The sequence below is a fragment of the Canis lupus genome, chromosome 15 (genome assembly GCF_011100685.1).
Source record: "Canis lupus familiaris isolate Mischka breed German Shepherd chromosome 15, alternate assembly UU_Cfam_GSD_1.0, whole genome shotgun sequence".
Taxonomy (NCBI): domain Eukaryota; kingdom Metazoa; phylum Chordata; class Mammalia; order Carnivora; family Canidae; genus Canis; species Canis lupus.
The window spans coordinates 15,110,732-15,121,702 of record NC_049236.1 but is presented as its reverse complement, the minus strand read 5'-3'; the positions used below and the strand labels follow the sequence as shown (position 1 = coordinate 15,121,702).

Here is a 10,971-nt window from a genome sequence, read left to right as displayed (position 1 = left end):
ATAAATTCCGTGCAGAGGGTGGGGGAGAGGGTGGGAGGGGGTAGGAATTCTGGGTCCTCCCCCAGCTGGGGTTGGCTCCCTCGGCTCTAAGGTTAGGGGGGTGAGAGAAAGCCCGGCGCCTGGTACCGCGTGAAGGCAGCTACTGTGAGCTCCCCGGGGTGGGAGGAACGGCCCAGTGCCCTCGGGCGTGGCCCAGCCAGAGGCTCCGGGAAAGGGCAGCTCTGTGCCCTCGCCGCAGCCCGGGCGCTGGGACCTGGGTGGGAGGGGCTGTGCCGCGGCGCTGGCACCGCCCCCAGGCTCCGTCCATCCAGGCTCCGTCCATCCAGGCTCCGCCCCCGCCCGGCTCCGCCCCCGCCCGGCTCCACGTGGTTTGCAGCGCCCGCCAGCGGCCCGCAAGGCCCCAGCGCAGCTCGCGGGGCAGGACGGCGTCCCCGGGAGAACCTGGGGCCCCTCAGGGCTGCGTCCGTGACTTCTCGGAAAAGAGCGAGGGACGCGCTCTGTGGGCAAAACTGGACTCCACAGGCTCCCGACGACAAAGCCGGACGGAGAGTCCGCGAGTCCTGAACACAGGTGAGCGGCCCCGGGGGAAGGACAAGCCAGGGTCACCATCCCGGCCGCCATGGCCGCGCACGCCCGTCGCCTGTGCCACGTTGCCTTCCACGTGCCCGCGGGGCAGCGCCTCGCCCGCGACCTGCGGCGGCTCTTCGGGTTCCAGCCCCTGGCGGTGCGGGAAGCAGAAGGCTGGCGGCAGCTGGCCCTGCGCAGCGGCGACGCGGTCTTCTTGGTGAACGAGGGGGCAGGGCCGCGGCAGCCGCTGTACGGCCTGGACCCGCGTCATGAGGTGCCCAGCGCCACCAACCTGTGCTTCGACGTGGCGGATGCGGGCGCCGCCGCCCGGGCGTTGGTCGCGCGGGGCTGCAGCGTGCCGGTGCCCCCGGTCAGCGTGAAGGATGCGCAGGGCACAGCCACCTACGCCGTGGCCAACTCGCCCGCCGGCAACCTCAGCCTGACACTCGTGGAGCGTGCCGGCTTCCGAGGGCCTTTCCTGCCAGGATTCCAGTCCGTGCCCTCTGCAGCCGGCCCGGGCTGGGTCAGCCACGTGGACCACCTGACCCTGGCCTGCACCCCTGGCAGCTCCCCCACACTGATGCGCTGGTTCCGCCACTGTCTAGGCTTCCGCCACCTGCCGCTGAGCCCAGGTGAGGATCCCGAGGTGGGCCTCGAGGTGACAGCAGGATCTGGGCGAGGGGGACTGAAGCTCACGGCCCTGCAGAGCCCACCGGGCAGTGCTGTCCCCACCCTCGTGCTGGCGGAGACCCTACCGGGGGCTTCTAGTGGACAGGACCAGGTGGAGCAGTTCCTGGCCCGGCACAGGGGACCAGGGCTGCAGCACGTGGGGCTGTACACGCCCAACATCGTAGAAGCCACTGAGGGGGTAGCAGTGGCTGGGGGCCAGCTCCTGGCGCCTCCTGAGGCGTACTACCAACAGCCCGGCAAGGAACGGCAGATCCTAGCTGCAGGGCATGAGCCTAGCCTGCTGGCCCGATGGGGGATCCTGTTGGATGGCGAGGATGGCAAGTTTCTGCTTCAGGTCTTCACCAAGTCTCTCTTTCCAGAGGACACTTTCTTTCTGGAGCTAATTCAGAGGCAGGGGGCCACAGGCTTTGGCCAGGGCAACATCCGTGCCCTGTGGCAGTCTGTGCAAGAGGAGCAAGCCGCCAGGGACCAGGAAGCCAGAAGGTGGGGGCTGGGTTCAGCCTCCTGTCCTGGAGCACAGGGCCGGCTGGAACTAAGAAACACCTGCAAAGGCTTGGAGTGAAGGGCTTTGTCCCTACAGGCCAGGTGTGGCCGCCATTTCTTCCGTACCTTCCAGAATGTGAAGCTCTCACTAGAGTCCAAAGAGGTGGGATTTTTTTTTTAACTATGAAATATTCTTATTAGTCTATTACTAATATATATGCAAGATATAAAGAATAATAAAGGAATTACAGAATTAGGAAATAGAACTTACCAATACTTTTGAACCATCTTTGTGACCTTCTCTGATCCCATTTCCCTGTACCCTACCCCCAATTTTATGATTATTAACCCCTTGATTTGCTGTATTGTTGCACTACGTATGAAACAATACAGAAGTAAATTTAGTATTTGAGGTAGGAATTTAAGACAGAACAAATCCTCTCGTTTCCCTTCTTTTTTTTTTTTTTTTTTTTAATTTTTTATTTATTTATGATAGTCACAGAGAGACAGAGAGAGAGAGAGGCAGAGACACAGGCAGAGGGAGAAGCAGGCTCCATGCACCGGGAGCCCGACGTGGGACTCGATCCCGGGTCTCCAGAATCGCGCCCTGGGCCAAAGGCAGGCGCCCAACCGCTGCGCCACCCAGGGATCCCTCGTTTCCCTTCTTCCTAGGGAGCAGCCTCTACAGGTGGGGAGGGACTGGGTCAGGGCTGAGCCCAACCACCTGCTGTAGGACAATACCATTTGACTGGAGCAAATCAGCTGACCAGAGACGTAGACCAAGGGTGTTGGGTGTCAGCCACTGGCAGGGGCCCCCTGCAACTGCTCTCTCCCTCTCACCTAGGGGCTGGAGGAAGACAGATCACTCTGGACAGAACTCCTACCTCCATTGGCCCAGGGCTGGCTGGGAGCCCTCGGCAATGGAAGTCAGCACCAAGCAGGACTCTGCCACTTTCTAGGTCCCCCAGAGAAGAATGAGAAGGCTAGGGAGAGGGTGAAAAATCTCCAAAATGACTATAAAAATAAGCGCTTTATTAAAAAACGGGACTCAAGGGCTGCTGGGTGGCTCATTTGGTTAGGCATCTATCTGCCTTCGGCTCAGGTCATGATCCCAGGGTCCTGTGATTGAGCTCTGCATCGGGCTCCCTACTCAGCAGAGAGCCTGCTTCTCCCTCTCCATCTGCTGCTCCTCTTGCTTATGCTCTCTCTGTCAAATAAAATTAGAAACAAAACAAAACCAAAAACCCAGGATTCTCAGGAAATGGGGGCTTCTAGAGATGTCACTGGGCCATACTGTTGAGGTTGGATGAATCCGTAGGGATGAGAGGCCGAAAGAAACTATCCAGGAGTTGCTGGCCAGGGCTGGGCTTTTTCCGGCTGGATGGAGTAGACACTTGGGATCTCTTGGAACCCTGTGCGAAGCCAAAGGAAGGAGGCACTTAGAGGGCAGCAGGGAGTCCTCTCCTTCAGCTCCCTCTCCTCTACACTAATACAGCTCCCGTTCTAGCCTGAATGTTGTAAAGCTTCTAATCTATCTGTAGTATCTATCTCTTTGATCAACTCTAAATGGCAGCCCAAGGTAATTAACTAACATACAAATCTGACTCCTCTCTCCACTAAAAATGCTTTACTAGCCTGGTGTTCATAGCCCTACCTGGTCTGTGCGGGCCCTGCCCATCAAATATTTACAGCTCCTTGCACACTGCAACTGGATTATGCAACCTTTGCTCACACTACTCTTGGGCCCAGTGTGAACATTCTTATTGCTAATTCCCCTCCCAAACCTGGAGACAATGATTCATTTCTTAGACTGAGATTACCTACCAGCTGCTGCTTCTAAGCAGCCTTTTCTGATCCTTGCCTCCCAGACAGAACTGAAAGCTCTCCACCTCATAAACCACAAAACCTACTATAAGCATTTCACACACCTGTGACCTGTTGTCTCCATCATTTGTTCTTATTCCCTCTCCACCCTGGACTCCAGGCTATAAAGTCTCCAAGGAAGAACTATTCCTCTCCCCATGGTGAAGTCTGGAGTGGATAATGTTCACCCAAACATGTACCATTTAACTCACTGAAAACCCAAGGATTTGGGCCTGGGGAAAGAAGGCTGGGTGAGGGCCAAGAGACTCACCTTGCAGATCCCTGGCTGTTGGCCCTCGTACACACGGAACACCTAGGCAAGGAAAGAGGGAGAGTGCAGGGCTGGCACCTTTCCCCCCAAAGAGGTCTCTCCTCAACTTCATGGCCCTATACGTCTGTTTAAAACATGCTTTTTTTTTCCTCCCTGTTTACATGGTAACAGGTTCACATAGAATAGACAAGAAACACCAAAAAGTACAACAAAGACAACACAAATAGTGCCTTTTTCATAGCGGTGGAGATAGCTGCAGTGTGAAACTCCTCCCGGGTCAGCCAGCGTGCGCCAGGTGGTACAATGGTCACCGGGGTCTGTCCTTCCAGAGCCAGACCGTATACTTGATATGTCAGCTTGATGTGAGAGAAGGTGTGGACCACCTGGAGGAAGGTCAAGGGGCTGAAACAGGCCTATGGATGTGCCCACACAAGCCATTACTCCTGTCCCTCCCACTGCTCACTCACCTGCCCAAGGTGCTGGAGGTGGGAGGCTGGGAGGGGCCCAGCCCAACTCTGCAGTTCCTGCAGCAGGGCCTCACGCTGACATCGCCCTGAGGCCTCTGCGGTCACTGATGGGAACTCCCACAGTCCTGCCAGCAAACCTGAGGGAAAGCACAGACATGGTGGTCAGAATTTAGCTGCTGACTCCTCCATTTCTCCCTTATAGTTCAGGCCACCGCCCTCACTCCAAGGATCTAGGTACCTGAACTGGGCCTCTGCACCAGCAGAATTTGAGGACCCCCAAGGGCCCTGGGCTGCTCTAGAACACAAATGGCAGAGCACTCCTCCCTGGGGGGCTTGCGGCTGGCCTTCCTGGGAAAGTTGGTCACTCCCAGGGTCTGGTCCCAGGGCTCTGTGGGATGCGCGCACAGCTGGCACAGTTCGGTGCTGGAAGCTGGGAAGAGAGATCCGCAAGCGCCACTCAGGCAGGTGAGCTTAGGTGCCAAGCCCAGAGAGAGGCCATGGCCCGGCTCTACAGAATCTTATTCAGGTTGCCAGGATAAACTGGAACGAGGCTTCCAGCAGCAGCTCCTGGACGGCGCAGTACAGGCTGGGACTGGCACTTACCACACTCCTCCACGTCGGGGCTGCCTGGCAGGCTCTGGGAGGCTAAGAGCTTTCCCCGTTCCACCTAAGAGGCATAAGGCAGATGTCATGGGGTAGGGGTCGCCCTCTAGGAGCCCTGCCTGCCCCTTCCCCAGATGGCTCACCTTCTGGTATGCCCGGCACAGGCTCCGCACAGGGCACTGGCTGCAGTGCGGGTGCTGTGGGGTGCACACTAGGGCCCCCAGCTCCATGGCTGCCTGGTTAAAATCCCCGGGCCGGGCTGGGTCTACCAGCTGCTGGGCTAAACCCCTATAAGGAAACACTGCTGTGAACCAAAGACCCTTTGGAGACACCCTTCCCAGTCTCCCCATGACCCCCATATCCTACCAGAGATGCTGGGAGACAAGGGTGCTGCTGGAATCAGCACCAATGGCTCGGACACGGCATAGCACCCGTATTACGTTCCCATCTACCACACCGGTTGCCTGGCATAGAGGAACCCAGGAGTCAGCCTGGTCTGGGAGGAAGGGGGGTGGGCACACACAATGTGGGGGTGGGCTATGGGCTCACCTGTCCAAAGGCAATGGAGGCAATGGCTCCTGCTGTGTACCGCCCCACGCCAGGCAGGAGCCGCTGCAGGGTTTCTGCTGTATGTGGCACATGGCCCCCTAGCTCCTCTACCACCTGGTTGGGGTGGGAAGGCTCCAGGTTATGAGACAACTGAGGCCCTGGGGCTCACCCCCTTACCTTGTGACTCCCTTACCTTCCGAGCTCCTTGCTGCAGCCGCCGGCCTCGAGAGTAGTAACCCAGGCCAGCCCAGAGCTGGTTCACCTCCTGTGGGTGAGATCAGAGGGATCAGTGGTCAGTCCCCCATTGTCCCATTCCCCCTACCCCGGGCTCTTACCTCCAGGGAAGCACCGGCTAGGTCCTGCAGCGTTGGCCACTTCTACAGCTCCAAGGTGATCAAAAAGAAGTAAGACCAAGGTTGAGGGAGGTAAAGGAAGCCTTTTTTACCCCACCCCAAAGGCTAGGCTCTCTCTGGGGTCTGGCTCATGACCTCCCCTTCCTTCCCTAAAGTCACCTGCATCCATCGAGTATAATAGTCGATCACCGTTGCGACCTGGGTCTGCTGCAGCATGACCTCTGAGACCCACACTGGGGGAGAGGGGTTGGCATGAGGGCGCTGCTGAGCATCCCTGCTCTCAGCACACAGCCCCTGGGCCCCAGACCAGTGGGCATCTGGGCAAAGCAGCCTCACTCCCAAGAGATGCACTCACCAGCATACGCCCGCCTGTCCAGATCCACCTCACCCTCTGCCTGCCAACGCAATCCCAGATGAAGAGTTAGGATGGAGAGAGCTGGGCACCGACCTCCCACCCCACTGTCCTGTCTGTCGCCTGCTTACCAGCCTTCTCCAGGGCAGGTCCCGCTTCTCTCGGTCATACCAGTTCAGTAGGTTCTCCCGAAAGGCCATGACCTCGGCTGTGTCTCTGAACAGATGGTATGAGGAGACAGAGGCCTGCCATGCCGCCTCCTGCCGCTTGGCCAAGCCTGCTGGGGGCCTCAGGAGACTCAGGCATTGCCCCTGCACAGGCTGTACCAACTGCCCGGGGCACTGCGGCCTGCTCTCCCACTGAGGGCTTCCCCCAGCCCCAACCCCTTGCTTAAGCTTTGGACTTGGGAGTCAGACCAGAATTCTCCAGTGGTGTGTTACCATACCAGATTTCTGGTCTGAACTTTCCCAGGGTGGTTCTGCTGCCTCCTTTGCCTCTGGGTCACTATGAAAGCCCAACAGTTTCAGCTAAGCATAATGTATACCTGTGCAGGGCTTTTCCACTTAAAAACATATTCAGGCTCATAAACTTATTTGATCCCATGAAAGCCACATGAGGAAGGAAATGCACAAACAATTGCTCCATTTCACTGGTAGGAAAGCAGCCATTCAGAGCAATTATCCCAAAGTTATAGAGCAAAGTCAGAATTAGATCCTTAATTAGTCCCTTCAGGCCCTGACACATACCACGCTTCCTTCCCAGCCTGAATCTCCCTCCCCTCATGGCCAATGAAACCAGCACCTTCATTTTTGACTAGGACCAAACTCCTCACCTGCAGCGGTAGAAGGCTTGACCTGGCTGCTGCTGAGGACACGCTTCTCACTTCCCTCCTGCCTGGATGCCTGCTTCCTAAGACGACTTCTCACAGCTGCTTGTGGCTTCTTCATGATGGCCTAGAAAAGAAAGGCCCAAAGTAGTCACAATGAGGCTGAATCTTAGGGCCCCACAGTGGGTACAGCCACCTCCCTCTCTATAACATTCATTATAGGGTGGCTAGCTTTACTCACTCTCCAGAGGCTCAGGAGTTTGCTCTTGGCCGGCTGCACACTGAGGTAGGACCATTCGGGCTGCGTTTCTGCAAGTGACTTCAGAGGGACCAATATTAGCATAATCTTGGAGACACAAGATAAGAGGCCAGGGCTGGGCTGGGTCCTGTGTGGGAGCACCTGTGTGTCTCAGATGCTCACTGTGACTGTATGTGTGGAGAGGGGTTTATTAGGTGTGTCCAGAAGCATAGGGCAGGTAGGAAGTTTATCTGCTTAGAGATGTAGCATATTTGCAATGAAACAGCCTTGAACCATCATGCATCCAAACTTCCATTCTACAGAAAGGTTTCCAAGGGTCAAAGATGGGAAAAGATTTGCCTGAGAGCAGATGGCAAGTTGGGGTGGTGGTGGAAGGAGATGTGCTATTTTTATTCCTAATCTTTTTTTTTTTCTAATCTTTTCTTGATCTAGTAAACCAAAGCTGGCTGCCCACTGGTAATGAGAAATGTATCTGATTGATCTTCACTGTTCCCTCACTGTTCTTTTGGTGCCCTTTTCTCGAACAGAGCTAACAGCCAGTGAGGGCTTACTACATGCCAGACCCTATGATGCTAAGAGTTTTACCAAATTCTCACTCAACCTCCAGACAACTCCGTTAAGTATATGCTAATATTACCTCTATTTTAATTATGAGGAAATTCAGGCTTGTAGAGATTAAGCAACTTGTCCACCCAAACCCAAAGGTCTGCCTCCAGAGACTGCACTCCTGTGCTGTGCCACACTACAGTCCCTACCGAGCCCCTGGTTCAAACTTTCCTTCAAACTTGACTTCAGCACCCCATTTTCATCAAGAGCTTGCCTCCTCCTTCAGAGAAAAAAAAATGAATGTACAAATTTACACTGCACTTACCTGCATTCTCCTTCTCCTCATTATATGAAAGAATGGTCTCTCCTAACTTGACTGCTCAAGGTCTTGCTCCTCAATCCTTTTTACAAAACCCACTCTCTTCTTCACAGCCAAACTTCCTTCACCAAACTAACACCATAATTCATTCTACAATCCATTCTCCAGAGTAAAGCAGCCTTTTAAGACATGATCATGTTACTTTCTTACTTAAAACCTTCAATAGCTTCCCACTAATTCACTGAGTAAATTTTTTTTTTAAGATTTTATTTATTTATTCATGAGAGACACAGAGAGGCAGAGACACAGGCAGAGTAAGAAGCAGGCTCCATGCAGGTAGCCCGACGTGGGACTAGATCCCAGGTCTCCAGGATCACGCCCTGGGCCAAAGGCGGCTCTAAACCGCTGAGCCACCGGGCTGCCCCACTGAGTAAATTTTTATGTAGTGCCTATGTGCCGAGCAGTTTTAAACACTTGGAATACTTCAGTAAATAATACACCAGAGGTTCCTGTTCTTGTAGAGCTTATAGTCTTGGGGGGGGGGGGGAGGCGGCAAACAATAGTAAGCAAATTATACAGGATATTGAGTGATACGTACTAGCATAAAGAGGAAATGTAGGATGGGTTAAGGGGAAAAGGAGCGGTAATGGTGGAATGTTGCAAATTTATTTTTTTAAAAGATTTTTTATTTATTTATTAGAGAGAGAGAGAGAGCAAGAGAGCATGAGTGGGGGGGTGGGGCAGAGGTGGGGAGAGGAGAAGCAGACTCCCTGCTGAGCACGGAGCCCACCGGAGGACTCAATCTCAGGACCCAAGGATCAGGACCTGAGCCAAAGGCAGATGCTTAACCAACTGAGCCATCCAGACGCCCCAGAATGTTGCAATTTAAAAGCACATGGTTGGGACGCCTGGGTGGCTCAGTGGTTGAGCGTCTGTCTTTGGCTCAGGGCATGATCCTGGAGACCCGGGATCGAGTCCCACATAAGGCTGTCTCTCATAAAAAATATTTTTTTTTAATAAAATAAATAAAAAATAAAACCACATGGTCAAGGTGGGCCTTATTAAAGTGATACCTGATCAATGATTTAAGGCAACTGAAGGAGTTAGCCAAAGGCATCCTAAAGAAGAGCTAGTGCAATAGCCCTAAGGAAAGTGCCTGGTGTGTTTGCAGAATAATAAGGAAGCCAGTGTGGTTCAAATGGACCAAAGAAGGAGGAGTAGTAGATGAGGTCAGAAGTAAAGAAAGTAGGGCGCACAGGATCACTAAGTGCATTGTGAGCCACTGGAGGACCTTGGCTATCACATCCATTGCTCTGAGAACCCAGTCCTCTTAATATAGTTGTGTAGGCTCCAAAGATCCCCACCTGCCTCATCCCCTCACTCACTGTGCTCCAGCCGTATTTGCCTAAATAGTTGCGTCAATCCCTCACAGGTCTACCCACCTTGACGTCACCCAATCCCGTTCCCTCTATTTGGACAGCTCGTACTCTGTGCTTCGTCTAACAGTTACTCATTCTTGCACCCCCTCCCCAAATCTTACCCTCTTGTGTAATTCTCCATTCTTCCTCTTATACTAATTATAATTTCACATTTTGTTTCTTTTTTTTTTTTTTTTTTTTTTTTGTTTCTTTGATCAGTATCCACTTCCCAGACTTGGCTACAAAACTCCATAAGCTGGGATCCCTAGGTGGCGCAGCGGTTTGGCGCCTGCCTTTGGCCCAGGGCGCGATCCTGAAGACCCCGGATCGAATCCCACGTCGGGCTCCTGGTGCATGGAGCCTGCTTCTCCCTCTGCCTGTGTCTCTGCCTCTCTCTCTCTCTCTCTCTCTGTGACTATCATAAATAAATAAAAATTAAAAAAAAAAACAACTCCATAAGCTGACAGTAGAGTCCCCAGAGCTGAGCACTGGGCCAGGTAAGTTGTATACAACAAGCACTGTTAAGTTAATTAACCAGATAAGAGATAGTAAGAGGTTTTCCTTCTTTAAAATGGGAGAAACCCTTGGGACGCCTGGGTGGCGCAGCGGTTTAGCGCCTTACCTTTGGCCCAGGGCGCGATCCTGGAGACCCGGGATCAAATCCCACGTCAGCCTGCTTCTCCCTCTCCCTCTCCCTCTGCCTATGTCTCTGCCTCTCTCTCTCTCTCTCTCTCTTTCTCTATCATAAATAAGTAAATAAAATGGGGAGAAACCCGAACAATTTGGGAAAATGATGAAAAAAGACTCCGTGGAGAGAAAGGCTGAAGATGGAGCTACGAACAGTGAATAGCCAAGGATAAGGGGTTGAGGCTCTTTGGTGGGTGGAGAGGATGGGAGCTGGAACCCCTGACAAAGAACGGCGTCCGGTATGGACAAGTCTCCCACGGTACCAGGAGTCAAGAGCGATCACCTCCTCCGGGCTTACAATTTGTCCCCTCCTCGCCGTCCCCACTTGCCGGAGCATTAATTCAAGTCCCGGTTATCAGCCGCCGGGATTACCAAGGCGTCCCTGCCGGTCGGGGGTTCTGCCCCTCTGGCAGCCCGAGTCCTCCCCTTCTCACTTCCTGGAGGTGAGGTCGCATCCTCCCAGTGGATCCTACGCCCCCGGGCCGGGCCGCGCGGCCTCACCGCCCCAGGGGTCTGGGGCCCCCAACCCCGGCCACGCGGAGGACCCCGGAGCGGAGAGGTCGCCCAAGCTCTCGCCGGGAATTACCTCCCGCTCGGTCTCCCGCGCGCCGCGCCGCCGCACCCCGGGGGACGTGCACCCGGGGGACGTGGGACGTGGCCCCCGCCGATAGGCCCCGGCGCGCGCCGCCCCGCCTCCTCCGCACCGCCCCGGGAGGTG

The 10,971-nt window shown here is 54.6% G+C and overlaps 2 protein-coding genes across 11 annotated transcripts; one reads left to right on the top strand and one right to left on the bottom strand.

Annotated features, from left to right (window-relative positions):
- Positions 1–350: 350 nt before the first annotated feature.
- HPDL (4-hydroxyphenylpyruvate dioxygenase like) lies at positions 351–10,014 on the top strand. The gene is made up of 2 exons (XM_038558247.1): positions 351–1,903; positions 9,786–10,014. Exon 1 carries the CDS (start codon positions 620–622, stop codon positions 1,817–1,819), a length of 1,200 nt encoding a protein of 399 aa, XP_038414175.1. The 5' UTR covers positions 351–619; the 3' UTR covers positions 1,820–1,903; positions 9,786–10,014.
- On the bottom strand, positions 2,752–10,924 carry MUTYH (mutY DNA glycosylase). 10 transcript variants are annotated; one of them, XM_038558242.1, is made up of 17 exons: positions 10,840–10,924; positions 7,266–7,343; positions 7,031–7,151; positions 6,330–6,478; positions 6,202–6,241; positions 6,006–6,079; positions 5,829–5,870; positions 5,687–5,758; positions 5,494–5,607; positions 5,311–5,408; positions 5,088–5,232; positions 4,945–5,008; positions 4,580–4,771; positions 4,342–4,478; positions 4,105–4,287; positions 3,875–3,916; positions 2,752–3,152 (listed from the first exon to the last, which is right to left on the bottom strand). In XM_038558242.1, the coding sequence occupies exons 3-17, from the start codon at positions 7,143–7,145 to the stop codon at positions 3,021–3,023; spliced, it is 1,599 nt and encodes a 532-aa protein (XP_038414170.1). In that variant the 5' UTR covers positions 7,146–7,151; positions 7,266–7,343; positions 10,840–10,924; the 3' UTR covers positions 2,752–3,020. The 10 variants fall into 10 exon arrangements, with proteins under 10 accessions (XP_038414170.1, XP_038414172.1, XP_038414166.1 ...); XM_038558244.1 differs by having other exon boundaries at positions 10,517–10,891; XM_038558238.1 differs by having other exon boundaries at positions 10,537–10,891.
- Positions 10,925–10,971: the final 47 nt, after the last annotated feature.

Excerpts from the sequence above, each read along its gene's own strand:
- MUTYH (XM_038558238.1), bottom strand. The coding sequence starts at position 10,590 with ATGCTCCGGCAAGTGGGGACGGCGAGGAGGGGACAAATTGTAAGCCCG. Across the intron at positions 5,608-5,686 it reads TGCAGCAAGGAGCTCGGAAG|GTGGTAGAGGAGCTAGGGGG; the intron begins GTAAGGGAGTCA and ends CACCCCAACCAG. Across the intron at positions 5,233-5,310 it reads CTTGTCTCCCAGCATCTCTG|GGGTTTAGCCCAGCAGCTGG; the intron begins GTAGGATATGGG and ends GTTTCCTTATAG.
- HPDL (XM_038558247.1), top strand. The coding sequence starts at position 620 with ATGGCCGCGCACGCCCGTCGCCTGTGCCACGTTGCCTTCCACGTGCCC.